This window comes from Gavialis gangeticus, unplaced genomic scaffold (assembly GCF_001723915.1).
Source record: "Gavialis gangeticus isolate Ggan-Ray unplaced genomic scaffold, GavGan_comp1, whole genome shotgun sequence".
Classification (NCBI taxonomy): domain Eukaryota; kingdom Metazoa; phylum Chordata; order Crocodylia; family Gavialidae; genus Gavialis; species Gavialis gangeticus.
Window position 1 is genome coordinate 234,259,250 of NW_017729032.1, and position 17,677 is coordinate 234,276,926.

The window sequence follows — 17,677 nt, forward strand, 5'->3', positions numbered from 1 at the left end:
TACCAGTGTTCAGCTCCAAAACAGGCAATTGAGTATAAGTGCACTGGGGCTTTTGGGTATTCATCCTTAACTTCTATGCCAATTGAAATTAAAAAAAGGGCTATTAAATTAAAAAGGGACTATTTTATTCCCTTTATTTCTAATTTCAGATGAAGCCTCTTTTAAAATTATTGGTTCACTAAATTAAGTATGTTAAATGTTATCTTTGTTTAATATTTTTCCCTTTGGTATTTTCAACTACTAGTGTGTGGGTCAACCTTCCAAGGACAAGAACATAATCAGGTCAGCCTTCAAGCTGCTATAATTTTTCTGATGTGCAGATGAGGAAAGGAAATAGATATGGGTGGGTACTATATCTCTTGAAATGGCCTCTTTCTTCCTGTTTAACAATAAATATTCTAGGGAAAGGAAGCTCATATATTACTCTTCAGATGAGTGCCCATTTTATTAATCATGATGATTTTAACAGCGGGCAAAGACAGGAAATCACAGTTTAATGATCAGTCCAGTCTGATTTAATCCTAAAGTTTGCATACCTTTTAAAAGATTAAAGAGAAATGCAGCATAAAATATTTTTATAGATAAATACTCAGGTTAATTGTTACAGAATATTCACTGTTCTGTATCTAAATATATAATTCCTGTACTCCTGGGGTGTAGTCAATATTTATATAGTTTATTCTCTTCATTTTTTGGTTCTGCTATCTAAATGTTCAGATGTTATTATCACATACACAAGGATTTACCCTTCAGACCCCTTTATTTTTGACAAAAGCAGAAGGATAAAGGACAAGTTCAGGTCTGATTAAGTGGGAGCAACTCCTGTTAAAATTTGTAATGCAAGTCTTTGTTAAAGAGTTACATCTGAACATGCGTTTAACTGGAGTCCTGCTAACACACAAGAATGTTAATGCATTGTCCTTACAGAAATTCTATACCTTTTAAATACTTTTCAAATGTCTGGAAAGGAACTCTTAATACCTCCTTCTAGTTTCATCATTACTATATAATCTTTCATCGCCGATCACTAAATGTATACTACCCCTCAGAAATTGACATTACCTCCTCAAATCAACATAAATAAAATAACTAAGTGAAGTGGGAACTCATCTGATGAGTTGTATCAGAGTTTCTTTTCTTAAATGTTACATAGGAGGAATGAGGACATTTCAGTAACTAAAGTATTCACTCATATCTAATTTATCTTTTCATTCATGCAACAACAAAAAAAGTTAAAAGTACTTTTATTAGTACGTTGCACAAACAGTCTGTAAAATGAAAGCCATGTACTGTCATGGGATGGAGTCCCCAGAGATGGCCGCGATACCCCTAGGGCTCCTTGACTGTGCCATTGTTGTCCAACAGGCACCCTCTTTCTCACCCGCCATTTTTAATATAGGGAGGCTGCCCTTGATCTTATTGTCTGGACATGGTCTTGCTGGATCCCACTGAACCCTGTGGGTTCTTAGGCGCTTTGGCGTCCTGCTTCAAAATGGATGGCTCATGGGACACCCTTGGCCTTATGGGCTAGATGTGCGGCTCCAAGCCATCCCTTTACCACATCCCAAGACTCGCAGAAGGTATTGATGCCATCTCTCCTGGACCTTGTTATAACTCAGTCCTTTTTCCTCACTGGGTTCTCTGCAGCTCTGTCTCTGTGCCCTTCTCTGGCACTGGGTTCTCTGCACTGTTATGGACACCCCCAATGAGGCCTCCGCCTTCCTCAATAGCCTCAGCCCAATCCTTCGGTCAAACAGCAACTAAAATCTAAGCCCCTGGGCTCTAACACAATATAAGCGGATCTAGGTGTGCTGTGTCCCTTTAAAACCTCAAGCTTCCCCCAGCACTAAGTGCCTTATGAGCCAGAGTATTGGGTGAGCTCCTGGAACCCCTTATTCCTATCCAGGGAAGAACACACAGCCAAGCCACTCTGTAAGCTTCTTCTCCAAGAGCTCCTTCCCCCTCAGCTGCTGACAGAGAACTCCACTTCTGCTCCCAGCCCTGGGGTTTATATTTGCCCAGGGCCCTGCTTGTCCTGGTCAGCTGACTGGGTGCAGGTGCAGATTAATTTACTCATTGGCCTGTTGCCACAGTAATCTGCACCTGTGGGCTTCTGTCTGGCTCTTAGGACCCTCTCCCCAGGCAGTTTCTGCTCTTATACGAGCAGGCACATTAGTGCCCTGCAACACTCATTGGGCTTGTCTACATGAGATGTTTAGGGTGCCTATACACAAGCAGCGAGGCTGCTCTGACGTGCTGTAATTATAGCACATCAGAATAGACTCAGTGAATTGAGTTTCCTGGAGTATGGTAAGTACCATGCTCCAGCAGACTCCAGCATCCCGTCTATCAGTGTTCCCACGCTGAAAAATGGCAGTGGGGGCGCTTTAACTAAAGCTTATTGAACAAGCTTTAGTCAAAAAGCTCCCACTGCCAATTTCAGTGTGGGGACACTGATATACAAGATGCTCTAGGCACTTTAATTAGAGTGGCTCTCATAGCTGTTCTAATTAAAGCAACACCACCACCCCTGGATCACGTGTATAAACACTCTTACTGCACAGTAGACTAATTCTCTACACAGTAAATGTTTCAGTGTCTACATGTGCACCACTATTAGACCGGAGTAAACTAATTTACTCTGCAGAGTAAAAAACTCCACATCAGCACATGTATAGATGCTGCCAAGCTGGCTAGGGCTTGCAGGTGCTTCAGTACAGGGACTGCCTGCTGGCTAGCCCTGCCTGAAACTCACTTGTGTCCCACCTAACCCCTCAACAACATGCTGAGCCAGGGAGAGCAGCTCTGAGCTAACAGGCTGACCCCTACAGCCCTTTGCCAACTGGGGCTGCTCTACCCCAGCTCCGCATGCTGTGCGTGAATAAACTGCAGAGTTTATTGCTCCAGAGTTAATTGCTTCCAGGCACATGTTCAAACGGCATGCCTGGAAGCAATAAACTCCAGGGCAAAAAGCTCCAGTCAATTCATGCATTGTAATTGAATGTATAGACACACCCACTGAATCTGAACAAACTTTCTCCTCCACTTCAATTTACATGGTTTGTTGCTTTTTAACTTTCTCAAAAAGTCAGGTTGGCTCAAATAGTATTAAAGCAATGACATGCAGAAATTGCGCAATGTAAAGTTGCTAAGTTCTGCACATTGCATATGGACTCATAAGATTTTGTGAATCTTCATTTGACCAAGAAAACTTCAAAATTGACCAGATATTTGATATCTTGTTATATCAACATGTGTCACCATTTTTGTACAACTCAGCAATTCATTTTATTCATGTGTAGCAATAAAGTTCACGTTGTATCCTACAGAAGCTGAGGTCCAAAAGAGTTTTGCTCAAACTGCTGGTTACTCTTCCATCTTTCATCCAGAAGCCAGCAGAATTATGCATAGTTTCCTGTCTTCATAATTTATTGGGCAATGAGTCAGAGTGCAATCATCACTCCTTGTACTTGAGCCTCTGGGTGTCTGGGCCATGAGATAGTTCTGGGCAGATTATGTTAAACAAAGTGAAAACACAGAAGTTTAAAATGAAATGTGCTGGTTTGGATGCCTAATATCTCATCTCTTCTTTCCGCTTTTGGCTGTGTTTAAAGGAAATGTAAAGGACTTAAAACTTCTCTCTGTATCCCCACATTGCTCTCTCTTGAATTTTTTTACTGTTTGTCTGTTTTGCTTGGTCCACTGCTTTCTATTTCACAGAATCGATGATGGTGCTTTTGGGAAACAAAACTAAGAACTTGAAAGTGCTGTCTTAGCAAGTCTAGATCCTGTAGAGAAAGGTTAAATTGTTCCACCATGCAAAGGGCAAAGGTGGCTGTGGAATATTTTTCTCCCTAGGAGCAGCTTCCTTTCCCTTTTCTGTAGCTTTCAAAATAGAGAGCTTTCCAAGACAGCGACATGTGCATAAGCAGGAAAGAAGGAGAAGTCAAAACAGTTAAGCCACACACTGTTACTATGCAGATCTGCTTGGAAATAATGCCACTGTAAGCAAAAAGCAACAGTGGAGCTGTTTCTGTATTGTCTATGTACATGAATACATTGCAATTGAAAGTCTGAGAGAAGCATGGAATTAGGGTCCTTTTATGTTGTGCAAAGAATTACAAATGTCTGTCTTGGACAGAAAGCAGAATAGAACTCAGAAGTCCCTGACTCCTAGCTCTGTATGCATTCCTACACCTGATGCTGCCTTATGCATGCTCACTCTCCCCTGCCACATCACCCCTCCCACATCACCCCTCCCTCTCCAAAATAACATTTCTACCCAGTCTACTCAAGTGAATGAAGTCATATCCTGACCAGAATAAGGAAGTACCAGTTATCTCATGTGCAACCTTTGTAGCTTGTATTGTTACATTTTGTTTGGTTCAAGTCAACTGCACATAATCTGGATAAATCTGAATTTAAAATGTTGAAGAGAAAGCCTTCCAATGTGTCGGAAAAGGAGAAAAGTCAAAAGCCAAAGGTAAGAAAACCGTTATATAACAATCATTACTCATAAAAGAAATAATTCACCGTTTGCAAAACAAGTATTTTAAGGATTCTGCATTAGTCACAGGACAGTGGTAAAGGTTTGAAGGTTTTGTAGCTTCTGTGAAAATATGTAATTGGAAAATCTGATAACTAGTGCTGTAAGACAGTCTTATGCTCAACAAACATTCAATTTAGTGATCCAGTTTAGGGAATCCTAGTTATGAAATTGCCATTCCCATTTGAAAGGTAACAACTTTGGAAATCTCTGTTTAAAAGAGCCCTGCTGCTAATGTTTGTTTCCTGCTATGTTGTCAGCATTTGAACAATAACTCTCACAAAAGTCACCACTACTTTTAGCCTGGGATAAGCCAAGAATATAACGACCATTTGTGAGAGGAGCATTGAAGGGTTATTTTTGTCCACTTAGACAAAACAACGTTTTCATACTCATAATTAAGGGCGGAGGTTGCATTTTGGTGGAAATGTTTATACTTTTATTCTGAAAGAAATATGATGAGTAAGTGGTAATAGCCACATAGTGCTATAATCTGAAATTAGAGGAGGGAGAGTAAAGGCACTGGTAAGACAGTGTCCCACCATGTAAATATATTTGCCATGCCTGCCACTGCATACATAATGACATCCACAAGTACTCTGTGGAACCCTTGGGATAACTTAGTACTGGCAGAGATGAGAGCGAGTCCTACATGTCCATCTTTAGTTGTAATGCATTGGTTCTAGACATTTCACTAGAGGTCCAGAGAGCTGCCTCTAGCCCATTACTGCTCTCAGTTTTGTGGTCCTTAAGTTGTAGAGGCAGTGCAATTATTGAAGGCATTTGTTTATCAGAAGCATTTTTTGTTTCCATCAGTGTTGGCTTTTGTTTATGACATCCCCAATTTCAAAGTGCAGTTCATTGACTATTACAGTTAGTGGAAGGTTTTCCCATGGATTTCAATGAATTCCAGAATAGGTTTTGCTGGTGGCTTTTTTTCTGCTAGTGTTTCATTTTGTTTCTATTGCATATACTTGATGCTGTTAAATTATCATGCTGCCTTTTGTAGTCAGTGAGTTATGATAATGACCAGCTAATTTAAAGTAAATGAAATACTGTAGTTAAAGTAAGGAATGAGCATAAGAAAATAGTTTTCTTTTTATCTGTGGATTATTTTCATTTTTTCCTCTATGATACATTCAGTAAAGGCCAGACTTCCACCTTTCCTCATGTGGAATGCTCCCTTTCTACACAAATTTCCCCATTGACTTCAAGATTTCAAGGCAAAATTTGCAAGAAACATTCGTCAATACACACAGTGGCATAAAATTCTGGCATCATGGCTGTTACATGTCTCTAAGCAAATAATATTAAATTAGTTAAATTTTGCCCTGCACTTTATGACTCAGTGAAAGTGGGGGTAAAACACTCCCAAAACAGAATCATACTAGCCACTAGAAGTTGCAAGCTTATGGTAAGGGAGAAATCTTTATTTTATTCTTCCAATCAATTGAACTTTGAATTAATAACTTTGTACCAGCTCATCAGTCTACATAGAGTAATGGTATTGATAACATGCACACCTTGTTCTATTACAGTATGTATTTTTAGAACCTTTTCCTGAAAAAGGCTAATTTGTTCCAGGCATATCAGTCCATCACACTGGCAGCCTGTTTTGGAACATTTTACCTGCTTCACACCCATTGTCACACAGTTGTCAAGGATTATACAAGATGCAATTTAGTGAAGAAGGAGGCCCTACTATATGAATTTCTCTAGTAGGAAAAGTTTTGGGGAATGCTGTAAGATTAAGTATGAAGAAGGAAAAATCAAAAAACAAAAGAAATCCTAACTACTACCAATTAAATCTAAACTATAGGTTGTCACAATGACTTTTGTAATTTGTTCCCTCTAAGCAAGAAAGCTAGGTCATTTACTCAATAGATGGTTGGGAAACATGTTAGACGCAGATCTAAAACTTATGTAAAAATTTACATAATTTCACAACCAACTTTTCTAAACAATTCCCTAGCGACCAAGCTTTAGTCAGTCAAAAATCTATACACCATATGCAGTAACCACTTTTATCATAATTTTTAGACTGACTTTTATCCGTTTCTTAACCAAATTTCCATCTTGATTTCTCTTTCTGGTTTTATTTCTTCTTAATATCTTCTCATACAAATATAAATATGGCATGTATTTGATGCCTATTAAGAATGTCTAACAGTTTTACATACTTTGATAGGGAGAAAGCAAATCACACGAGATAGGATTCAAACCGTTCTTCACACAGTCAGCTGACCCTGTGCTCAAATACTAGGGGTAATTGGATATGTTCCATGCAGGAATAAGTCCCTACAGATTCTAGTTCCTTATTCCCAATACAATACAACAGAATACATGTGGATTAGTAAACATGTTTATTGTGGTAGTGATGAAGGGCACATAAAGAATGGGCCTCATTGTACTAGTCATTCTACAGAAACAGAACAATAGACAGCCGCTATCTTAAACAGCTTTTGATCTGTGGTGGTCACCTAGAATTTTAATATTTACTATTCCATACTAATTAGGATTATAGTAGCTATTCCCTGTATTATCTTTGGATGATTCCTGTAATAGTATAGGAATGTTAAATGCCAGTCACTATGTATGGACACATTTGGATATGTACATTATGCATATGGTGTATACTAGCAGAAGGACCTGTTCTTTACCTAGGTCGTTATTTTTGTAATTGTAGTATTTGTTTATTTTCAAAGAACTTAGTACAACATATTTAGGTAAAAAAATATTCTTTATTTTTAAAGAACACAGTACAACATATTTAACGTGTAATATTTAACGTGGAGCAACATTTCAAATGACATCCAAATGAATGATCTTTATTGTAGAACTTTTTTATAAACAATGTTCACGGGGTCTCCTGTTGGTGCCAATGTACTCAGCCCTCTTCAGCTACTACCTCTGGAGCAAGCCACATATAACTGTCTGTGTGAAAAGTGTTGTTCCCTAAAATAGTCACTGAAAGCCCCAGAATGGGTCACCCCACCTATAATTTTCTTTGGGTGGTATTCTGTGATTTTTGGAAGGTTAAGAGTAGATAGGACTAGCCATTCTTGAGTTATAAGAGAACATACAGACATACATACAGACATACTGACACACACTTCATTCTATATATACAGATTACATGCTCATTTTATATAAATAAATTATGTTCATATTAGATGTAACATAAGCCTTCATTTTTTGAGGCAAGGCTGCCCATACTTAATCTCAACTTGAAATCTACCCCACCCCCGTGGAAATTTCTCTTTCTTCTGTATCCTGATTTCTATGTTCCATATTCTCTGTCTTCTGTATTTTGACAATGTTCTTCCTCTCTGGGTTAAACAAGGCGGTAGACTAGCTGGTAATATTCTTCTATGGAACTGTGCCATTTTGTGCCTGCTGAAGGCATGACCCAGACTTCATATTTTTTAAAAGCAATGGAAATATTTTTAAAATTGCAGAATCAATCCTAAAATTATGGAGTTGAATAATTACCTTATATGATTTTTTTTATAATTAGATTTTTATATGCTGTCCTATCAGCATGGTATTTGAATACCTTCCATACTTACAAATGCATCTATCAAGATACATCTCCCTCTCACTTGTCTTCCACACTCCTTTTTTTGTGTCTCTGTCCTGAAGTGCAGTATTATGTAGGGCAGTCCAGACCACAGTTTGACAGCTCTGTGGTGGGTAGTCACACTGATCTCTTGAAGAGTAAACTACATGGGCTAGCTGCAGAGACAGCTACAAATTCAGAGGTTATTCATAGGACAGTGAGTACTGAACTGGGGGCTGGGTGTTTTTATTACATATACATCTTCAGGGTTTTTCCCTCATCTATCCCTTTGCCTCAGTAAGTGGCTGGGATTTGAGGCAGACTGCCCCTAGCACCTAGCCACTGCTGTAGCTTTTCTCCATCATCTGGCTATAGTGCGGCACAGGCAAAGCCCCTGCTACTGAATGCTTCTGAAGTCCCCCCACTACCAAATCCGTTCAGCTCTGTGGACCAGATCCAATGGCTCCACAAATCTAATTCAGCCTACAGGCCATAAATTACTGACCGCTGGTATAGCGCTTGAGCCAAGTTTTCCTGGTTTTTCTGTTGGCTTCAGTGGAATTTCTATCACTCCCTTCAAACTCTAAGATAATCTTAAGAGGCACAAACTGAGCCTCCTGGGAGGTGATTTTTCTATCATTTTATATTTGGATTCTGATTTGACCATCATCCCCACCATCAAACCTCATGAAGTGAAGGGTTAGAAAGAGGTACTCACTAGTAAGTGTTCAAATGTCCATTTTCAACGGTGTTTATTAGGCTTGTCCAATGGACAAAAAGGAGCACAAAAAGGTGGAAGGTGTTTCTGATTAAATTTTACGGGATTTGATTTTCCACTGCCATTCACCCTGTGCAGCCATGTAAACTTGGGTAATACGAGCATAAAAAGTTGATACTTCTGGAACATAGGCAGAAAAATAAGAACACAGTTTCTAAGGAGTGGGGATGCTTGGGAGTGTGCCTTAGCTGATCTGGCATATGTTGATTTTATCTGTCTATTCCTAGCCACCATACATGAAGCTAAATCACAATAATTTACCTTTGCAATAATTTACAGTTCCAGGTGGCTGTAAAGTTGTTTAACTGTTTCATCTGCCCATCCTGGTATTTTACATCTACTTTACACTCACATTATCCAAGTGTAAATGACAATGTTGAGGTGTAAATAATCTGCATACTGCACTGTATCAGAGCTTGTGAAGTACACAAAGCAGGATGTCTCTGAAATGCATGTAGGTAGGTAGAAAACTGAGGTATTCTTGCTTATTGCTCAACCTGGAGCAAGTCTTTTCTCTGGATTTGGTTGAAGTAAGGATCATCTTTTTATCTATTCTGTGCAGCATCTGAACTCCCTTCATCCTTGTTCTCTTATTATGTTTTAAAATACATTTCACAAACGTGGTACTTGAACCTCAACCTGTGCAAGATAAGTGCAGAATCAGAATGGGGATATATTTCCTATTTGCTTAGCTAAAAAAATATTCAAAGTCCCTATTAGCTTGTCTTCAGGCTAAACTAGTATTTATTCTCAGAGTTTGAGATTACACATGGAATAGCTTGGCAAATCTGATGTGGGTAAAATGCTTTACCGTAAAACTAATGTACTCTGTGCTGTTTCACTCCAAAAGTTTTATTGATTTTCAGTGAAATCCTGGCCCAGCTGAAATCAAGGGGAGTTTTGCTATAGATTCAGTGAGTGTGAGATGTCACCATTTGTGGATTTTCATCAACCAGGCCCCAATTCTGCAAATACCAGAATAAATTCCCATTCACTTCAATGGGACTTGTCATCTGAGCTAATCACTTAGAAGGAGGTTTTAGAAGGAGATATCTTTAGTGTGGATAGATACTATGTATGTTTCTTAGTGCTGCTTTTTTCTCATATGGTGGTTTGAGCAGCATTCTGTAATGGAAAATATTTATATTAAGGAACAGAAAATGACAATAAAGGTGCAATAAACCTAAGCACCCAGAATAATTCATATTGCTATTAGAACTTCTGTAGGCCAAGTTCTGCAGTGCAGAGATTGTTCAGTGTTAATGAATATTCAAGTAGGGTTTATCGTTGAATGCTAGAATCTTAGCTTTTTAATGGTTTTATTATTTTTTCAAAGGTATAGCTGGGAGAGTCTTGAAAATAGCAAGATTTTAATATATTTTGTCTGAAATTCCAAGTGTGTAATAAATGAGCCATTGTTAATGTCAGGGATACTAATTTTCACAACCATGACTGAAGTGGTATTCGCTTATATTTGCATATCATTTTAACAATGATGAGAGGTGATGAGTTGATGATAAGCTGTTTTCACTGTACTGCTTGCTGTACAAATTTATGCTCACAGGCAAAGATGGCACATAGTTCTATCATTAAAGGTCTTTACTGCATTGCCTTTTGCAGAAAGACTGTTTGTCAAAATACATTTGATCTCTATAAAATAACCAGAAACAGATGATAACATCCTGGTAGTAGTTTTAAGAATTTAGCTTATGGTAAGGACACCTGTGGGCTTTATCCAAAGGGGTTCACATAAAAGTATACTAGAAATAATCATATATATGTACATGTGCATGTTTCTAAAAGGGATCGCAGGTGACATTTCTGATAGGTGTTTCCTGCCTCCCTCAGGCTGTATGAAAATCTAGAACAAGGTTACAGCTGACCTTGAGTGATTTTTCTCTTGTGTATGTGGATAGCGCTACAGTCAAATACTTCTCTTGTCTCTCATTTTTCCATATATTTATAATATAACCTTGTTTCTACTTTTTTTTTCTGTTTTCATCAGAAGCAGATTTAGAAAGTCGCTTCTTTTTATGTTTGTCCGGGAGCATAATGGACTTCTGAAGCCCCTAGAGTCCTGTTCTCTCACTAGGGGATCATGAGGGAATAGCATGTCCAAGGACTTCCAATAGGATGAATAGCATGCCTATGAGCATCCAGTTCCTCCATTAGGATACTCAACAAAGCACACAGGATGCTGAGTGTTCATGCTACTTTCTATACGCTCTTCTAAAAGGTTACATTTGAAAACTATGGTCTCCGCTAGACCTCTACATGAGCGTGCACAAATTCTTGTAAACCCAGGGGGACAGAGGCTCAGATGATGTAAATCAACATAACTCCACTGAAGTCAATAGATTGACACCAACTCAAATCTGGCCCAATTTCTATTTTGCTTTGTCGTCTTATTTGCTTAGCTTTATTCTGGTGCTATGTTTTTAGGTGACCTGAAAATACCCAGAACGAGACATGAAGCAAGTCTCTGATACTGTGGTTTCTTGAAAAAAAATTATGTTGACAAGGGCAGACAGGAGGATGTGGGCTACAGTTCTTTGTATGTGACAGTTCTCTTCCAGTAATATACTTCAGAATATTCCTAGTCCAGTTATCAGGTCTGAAGTAACTGCTCACGTCAATTTTAAGAAAGCTAGGGAAAGTACTTTTCAAAGATACCATTCCATATTGCACATACTGACTTGACTTCATGATCTGCTTAAAACCTTTCTTGATTATGCCGTACCATTTTCTCTCTTCACTGGATCAAGTCATGTGCAACGGAACAAAGCTTGTTACATATGAGATGTTGTTGTCTGCATTTGCTAGCTAGAAGTTTGCCAGTTAAGAGAGTTATTTTGGAGGATGAATCCCGGCAGACTTAGAGAGAAAGAGAGAGCAATGAGCCTCCACATCAATAAATAGTGCTAATCATTCAATGTAATTAACTCAGGTGAAATGAAAACTGCGCAGTTAAAAATGAGTGACAGATTATTTGAACTGGAATCACAGCTGCTATTGCAAGCCGTACGATTTTTATCACCCTTTTGTCACATCTCTTGACTTTAGTTTTCTGAAACCTGGAAAGATGAGGAGGAGGAGGAAGGGAAAGTGAGGCGATTTTAGTCGCTAAGGGTAGTACCACTGTTTTCTTCAAAGTTGTGAAGTTCTTGTTTTCAGCAAGATTTTGGCAGTTCATAGTTCTCTTGGCAACACAGCAAAACCTCTTTAAACAATCCATAGTGTGAATATGAAGAAATGTTTGCACATCAGATACTGAAGTAAGTGTGTGTGGGGGTGGGAAGTTAGTGCTATAAGGGGTGGGAGGTTTATAACCAGATGCCAAATCATCTTTTAAATGAGCAAGTAGGTATATTTCCCCCTTTTTCACTCTTTGGCTTTCTACATCCTTATGTAGTTTTATTTAGAAGCATATTATGCTTCCCCTTCCTCAGACTGATCTCTGAAGTTTAAAGCCTAGAAAAAATGTTGGAGATTTAAAGCATCTGCTGTCACTAGTGCTGCTGCTTCAGCTGCTTCTGTTATTACACATAATACACACCATACTGACATCTATTTAGCTTTTGTTATCTCTCTCTCTCTCACTGGGTTGTTCCATGGATGAAGGGAAAAATGAAGGTGGTTGGAAGGGGTGGGTGAACTGATCTGAATATAATAAGGAATATCCCTGGTCTTCATTTAACCTTCAAATTTGAAGCTTTTAAGTGGGGGAAAAAGTATTCGGCTCCCTCCCTATGACTGAATTCTACTCCTGAGAAGTCCAGGTATTAATTAAGAGACTGCTTTCTTCCCATCATAGTGAATCTTATAGCTAATGGTATGTCATATCAAACATCAAGTCTCCAGGGGCAGACGAGGAAGCCCCCGCTTAAAGCTAAAAGAAAAATGTGGAGGCCTCCTGATACTCTACTGAATTAAGTCTCCTTTATGGAGGCCATTCCCAGTGTCCCACTTCATGCCTAAATCAGGCTCATCTTCACAAGACCCACCAGATAGCCTTGTTCTCCCACCTTCACTGGTTTCATTTTGATCTTCTGGGAATGATGGGTTTCCTGAGCACCTACTCATACTGAATCAGAGAGCACTCTCCAAGTGCACTAGGATTTATGCTTCAGAAAATTAGATAATCTGTTGATCCCAAAGCATGCAAACACTGAGTTGTTTTCTTTTATAGGACTTATGATTTTCTGAACCAGGAAAATTATTATAGGAGTGCCACCAACCAAAAAGTTATGGCCTGACTTGGGAACAACCTTTTATTCATGTTTTCTTCCCCTTTCATTAAGTTTAAGACACAGATAGAGCTTTGTCACAGATAGCTGGCCTGTGGCAGTGAGATGAAGAAATTAACTTCATTTAGCAGTAGCAAAACAAGAAGCTGAGATGACAAGGTGGATGAAACAGTTGAAGGAACTCAACAGGCTTGATTCACCAAACCCGTGTCCTGCATATAGTCAAGTATACTTGCTCAAAGTGTGTGTTAATCATTACCACGCATGGAATTGTACCCGCTTGGCACCACTAAGGTCTTTTTCCTTCACAAGCAGAAGGCTATGCTCTATTGATGTCATCTGTTAAGAAATGCTTTTATTACACTCCTTTTTCTGTACTGAATTTTTTTCTTTTTTTGTGTGCAAGACTGTTATCCAGCCCATAGACTGTGTAAATCATGGCCTATCTGTGATATTGGAGGAGGATGCAGCACGTGAAAGTCACTGTTATTGAGAAAGATTTGTCAGGCTGGCAAGGAGAAGAGGAAAGAGTGAGGGAAGAAGATGGAGGATGAGTTAGCATCTACAAACCCAGAATAGCTAAAAGCCTACTAGATTGCTCAGAAAATTCACTTGACCTATGAGAGACCCACTTTTAAGTCCCTGCTTGGTTTGATTTGCATTAGGGACACAGACTTGGATGTCTGCATATTTACTAGTCTAGGGTTAGTGACACTGTTTCCATTGTGATTTTTTCATGAAAAATTCTTAAAGGTTTTATTTTTGTTCCTCATTAGAGCAAAAACTTATTTTGAAACATCAGCATTTTCATTAAGTAGAATTGTTGTTTTCAACCCAGCCTGAATTACAATGCTGTTGCTGCAACAGAGAAAATGGAATGGGAGGAGAGATGTGTAATTGCTAGGCTCACACAGCTGGCAATACCCATTACCCCAAAGGAACATGTATATGTATCCTTTATGTAATCATTTCTGGTATAAAACCACTAAGGAGACTTAGGATGGATTAATTTATTCAGTTCACTAGAATTATTCCTGGAATGGCAACCATAGCACCTTGGTTATGTAGGCAGCCCAGAATAAAATCCTCTGTATCAAGAAATGTCCGTAGGCAGTACTAAATTACCAGGATGCTGTTAGGCTTGTAAACACCAAAACAGGACAACCCTAACCCATCAACTCTATGTACTCAAGTTCCCAATGAGCCTTTCAGAAACCCAAGCCTCTTAATTGCACTGATTTATCAAGCAGTGAAGCCTGTGCCATTATAATGAAACAAGATCTGTATTTTCCGTAACTGGACAATGAGGACAATATTGCGAGCTAAAGGCATTAAGGACATGCAGGAGCTCAGCCGGGTTGGCAATATGGTGCAGTAGCAAAGTATTCACCTTAGTTGTGAAATGAAGTCTTCTGTGCAAGAGTATAGCACAGTAACCAACAATAAATAACATACCAAATTTTGCCCCCACACAAATGCAATCCTGTGAAAATGCCTTCAATTACAATTCTAAAAATTCAGAAACTATACGTGGCAGGTCTGAGGAGATACTGAAAAGACAAAGTTTGGCACACTGGGCATATTTGGATATAACATGTTCTTTTAGTGGACATAGTCTTTTGTTTGCTTATGGTTTGCATATGGGACATTACTTATGCACCAGTAGACAGGTTCTCATGAAAATTATTTTTTATAGTGTGTTTCCATTTATCTATGTTTCATGCAATGATATAAATATATCAAATAAATTGTGTTCTCCTTTCCATTAAGTGCTTTTTAAGATTCACAGTCAGTAGTGAACTAGAAACAAGGAGATCCAATAATATTTTTAATAAATTTTCCCCCTCATGCCCAAAGGTTGAAACACCCAAGGATTCAAAGAGATAAAGTCCTTAGTCCTACATTTTTCTTGCTAAGCCTCAGCCCACAAAATGCAAACTGCAACATCAGCACTATGTTAGTGGCTTCCAAAATTTCTCCTCCAAAAAGCCTATGATTTACTCTTCTTTTTTTACTCATTTTTTACTCATTTAAGATTACATATTGTATATTTGGCCCACATAAAGCTGTCACTAGCTTACTGAAAAAAAAGTTTAGGCTCCAAAACCCTGGTAAGGGTTGGAGGCTGCCTGAGATGGGAATGTTTATAAGCTCCTGTGATATTAACTGCAGCACTCAACCTCAGGTGACATAAAGCATGCAAAAAAGAACTTTCTGTCAGTTTTATTATTTCTAAAAAGGTTCCCCTTGAAGGAGAAGAGTGACCTTGCTCTGCTGAGCTGACATATGCCACTGAATTAATGGCATAGCTTTGCTGGAGGGAAGCTTGCAGAAACATTACAACTCCAGTGGCTGAGTTTGCTGTGAACATTAATCAGGTGAACCAACATGATGCATCAAGCACTCATTTAAAAGTAATAAAAACTATCCTCCTCCATTTTTTTTAAACTTTCTTTGAATTAGCTTATTGTTGGTCATTACCGGTGGTCAAGGGTATCACTGCAGGACTGCAGTAAAACCTAGATGAGGGTTTTTAAAAGTTTTGTTTACTCTTCAGAAACCTAAGCAAGCTAGGAGAACAGAGTCAGCTCTTACAGTGACGGCTTATGGTACCAGTCCTCACAGGAAACTTCACTGGGAAAACTGTTTTTTCTTAGAACATCTCTCACCTTTTACTCTTATTCTGATAACAAGGGGCATGTGTAGATGAAACAGGGGCCTTAAATTGAAGCCGTGAGTTTTTGAAAATACCGCTTCAATTTAGGGCCCTTTAAACCCCCGTGTCGTGCACACACCTGAACTTACTGGCCTCTCCAGCAGTGGGGAGGGGAGGGCAAGATGCCAGAGGGTGGAGCGATCCTTGGGCTGCTGGGGGAGTTGGTGCTTTCCTCTCTGGCAGCGGTGGCCCTGCCCCCCCAGGCGACACCCACCCACAGGCACCCGGCTTGGACAGTCCTGGGGCGCACTGCAGCCGCAGAGAGAAGCACCGGGGCTCCCACGCAGCTCAGGCAGGCAGGCAGGCTCCAGGGAAAAAAAGGCAGAGCCTGTCTTCCTGAGCTGCTGCCAGGCTGCCTGCAGGGCTTCCTGCAGAGCCCCCAGGCTGCACGGAGTTTTATATTTGCTGCTCCCCAAGTCATTTAAGGCTTATTACACCACCAAATTTGCTACAGCATCTGGAATTACCACTCAATACGCTGCCAACATGTGCAAACACCAACACCATTAAAGTGGTGCAAGAGCATTTAACCCCCTTTAAATTGTTGGGCACACATGCCCCTCATTTTGTCTACACACAGCCAAGGGATGCAGCAGCCTGATTCTGTTGTCAGTGAAATCAATGGCATTTTACTACTAATGTCTTTGGGAGCAGAATCAAGCTACAGTCCTGCAGCATATGAGTGATGTACCAGGTGTGCAAAGTGGGCAGTAGGTGTGCATATATGCGGCAGAAGCAAGGTAACCTTCACTGCTTTTCAAAACAAAAGGAAAGGACCTCCCATAGCCCTAGTAGGAAAGATGACTTAACTGTCCCAGACCAAAACAGTATTTCCCCAAGAAACAATATTCTCTGTCCCTCCACTCTTGTTCTGTTCCAAGAATGCTGCAACCAGCCGTGCTGCTAGCTGTAGTGCATTTCAGTCTTGCAGACAGAAGCAGCAAATCACCCACACATATTGGGCCCCCTAAAATATTCAGAGATTGTGCAGCATCTAGCACAATGAGGTATTGGTCATAACTGGGACTCTTACACCACCATCACAGTTCTCACCCGCTTGGTGAGAGGGCAGCAGGACAGGCCCTACAAGGAGAGACTGAGGGACCTGATCCTGTTCAGCCTCGGCAAGAGGAGGCTGAGGGGAGACCTGGTTGCTGCCTATGAACTCCTCAGGGGAGATCAAGAGCAAATAGGTAGAGCCCTTTTCTCCCCAGCACCACCTGGGGTGACAAGGAACAGTGGTAATAAGCTGATGGAGAATAGGTTTAGGTTAGAGATCAGAAGGCAAGATTTTACAGTTAGGGTGGCCAAAGTCTGGAACCAACTTCCCAGGGAAGTGGTCCTCACCCCTACCTTGGGCAAATTCAAGGGGAGGTTGGATGATCCCCTGTCTGGGGTCTTGTGAACCCAGCATTCATTCCTGCCTGTGGCAGGGGGTCAGGCTAGATGATCTGTTTAGGTCCCTCCTGACTCTAGCTAGTATGAAATGATGAAATATGAAACAACAATTTTTATCCTACCTGCAACATTTCTGCTGTGGCTGGAAGGAGTCATTTAACACAGTGATGCTCAACCTTTTTTGTATCAGGACTCATTTGTAATCAATGACCAGACCTAACCCAGTGTCCCTCATTCCCGACTCGCTGCCCCCAGCCCCCAGCCCTGCAATGTGTGGGGCAAAGGGGGAGGCAGGGGGAGGGGATACCCCAAGCAGCCCTTGTAAGTGATGTAAGTTAGAGTGGGAATGAACCAGCATTTGCTGTTTGGGGACTCGGTGGTTGTTTGCACTGGCCAAGGCAGCAGGTGGGGGATGCTCCCGCATGCCTCCCAG

The 17,677-nt window shown here is 40.1% G+C and overlaps 1 protein-coding gene across 2 annotated transcripts in view; it reads left to right on the forward strand.

Annotated features, from left to right (window-relative positions):
• Positions 1-17,677, forward strand: part of LOC109303288 (SAM domain-containing protein SAMSN-1-like) — a 187,674-nt gene that overhangs the window by 128,028 nt on the left and 41,969 nt on the right. The window contains exon 1 of one of the 2 annotated variants that reach the window (XM_019525470.1): positions 4,328-4,483. The exons of the other annotated variant lie outside the window; for it this stretch is intronic. Coding sequence (XP_019381015.1) covers positions 4,427-4,483 — 57 coding nt within the window. The 5' untranslated portion in view covers positions 4,328-4,426. Of the gene's footprint in view, positions 1-4,327; positions 4,484-17,677 lie in introns of those variants that run through there. 2 annotated transcript variants of the gene reach the window in all.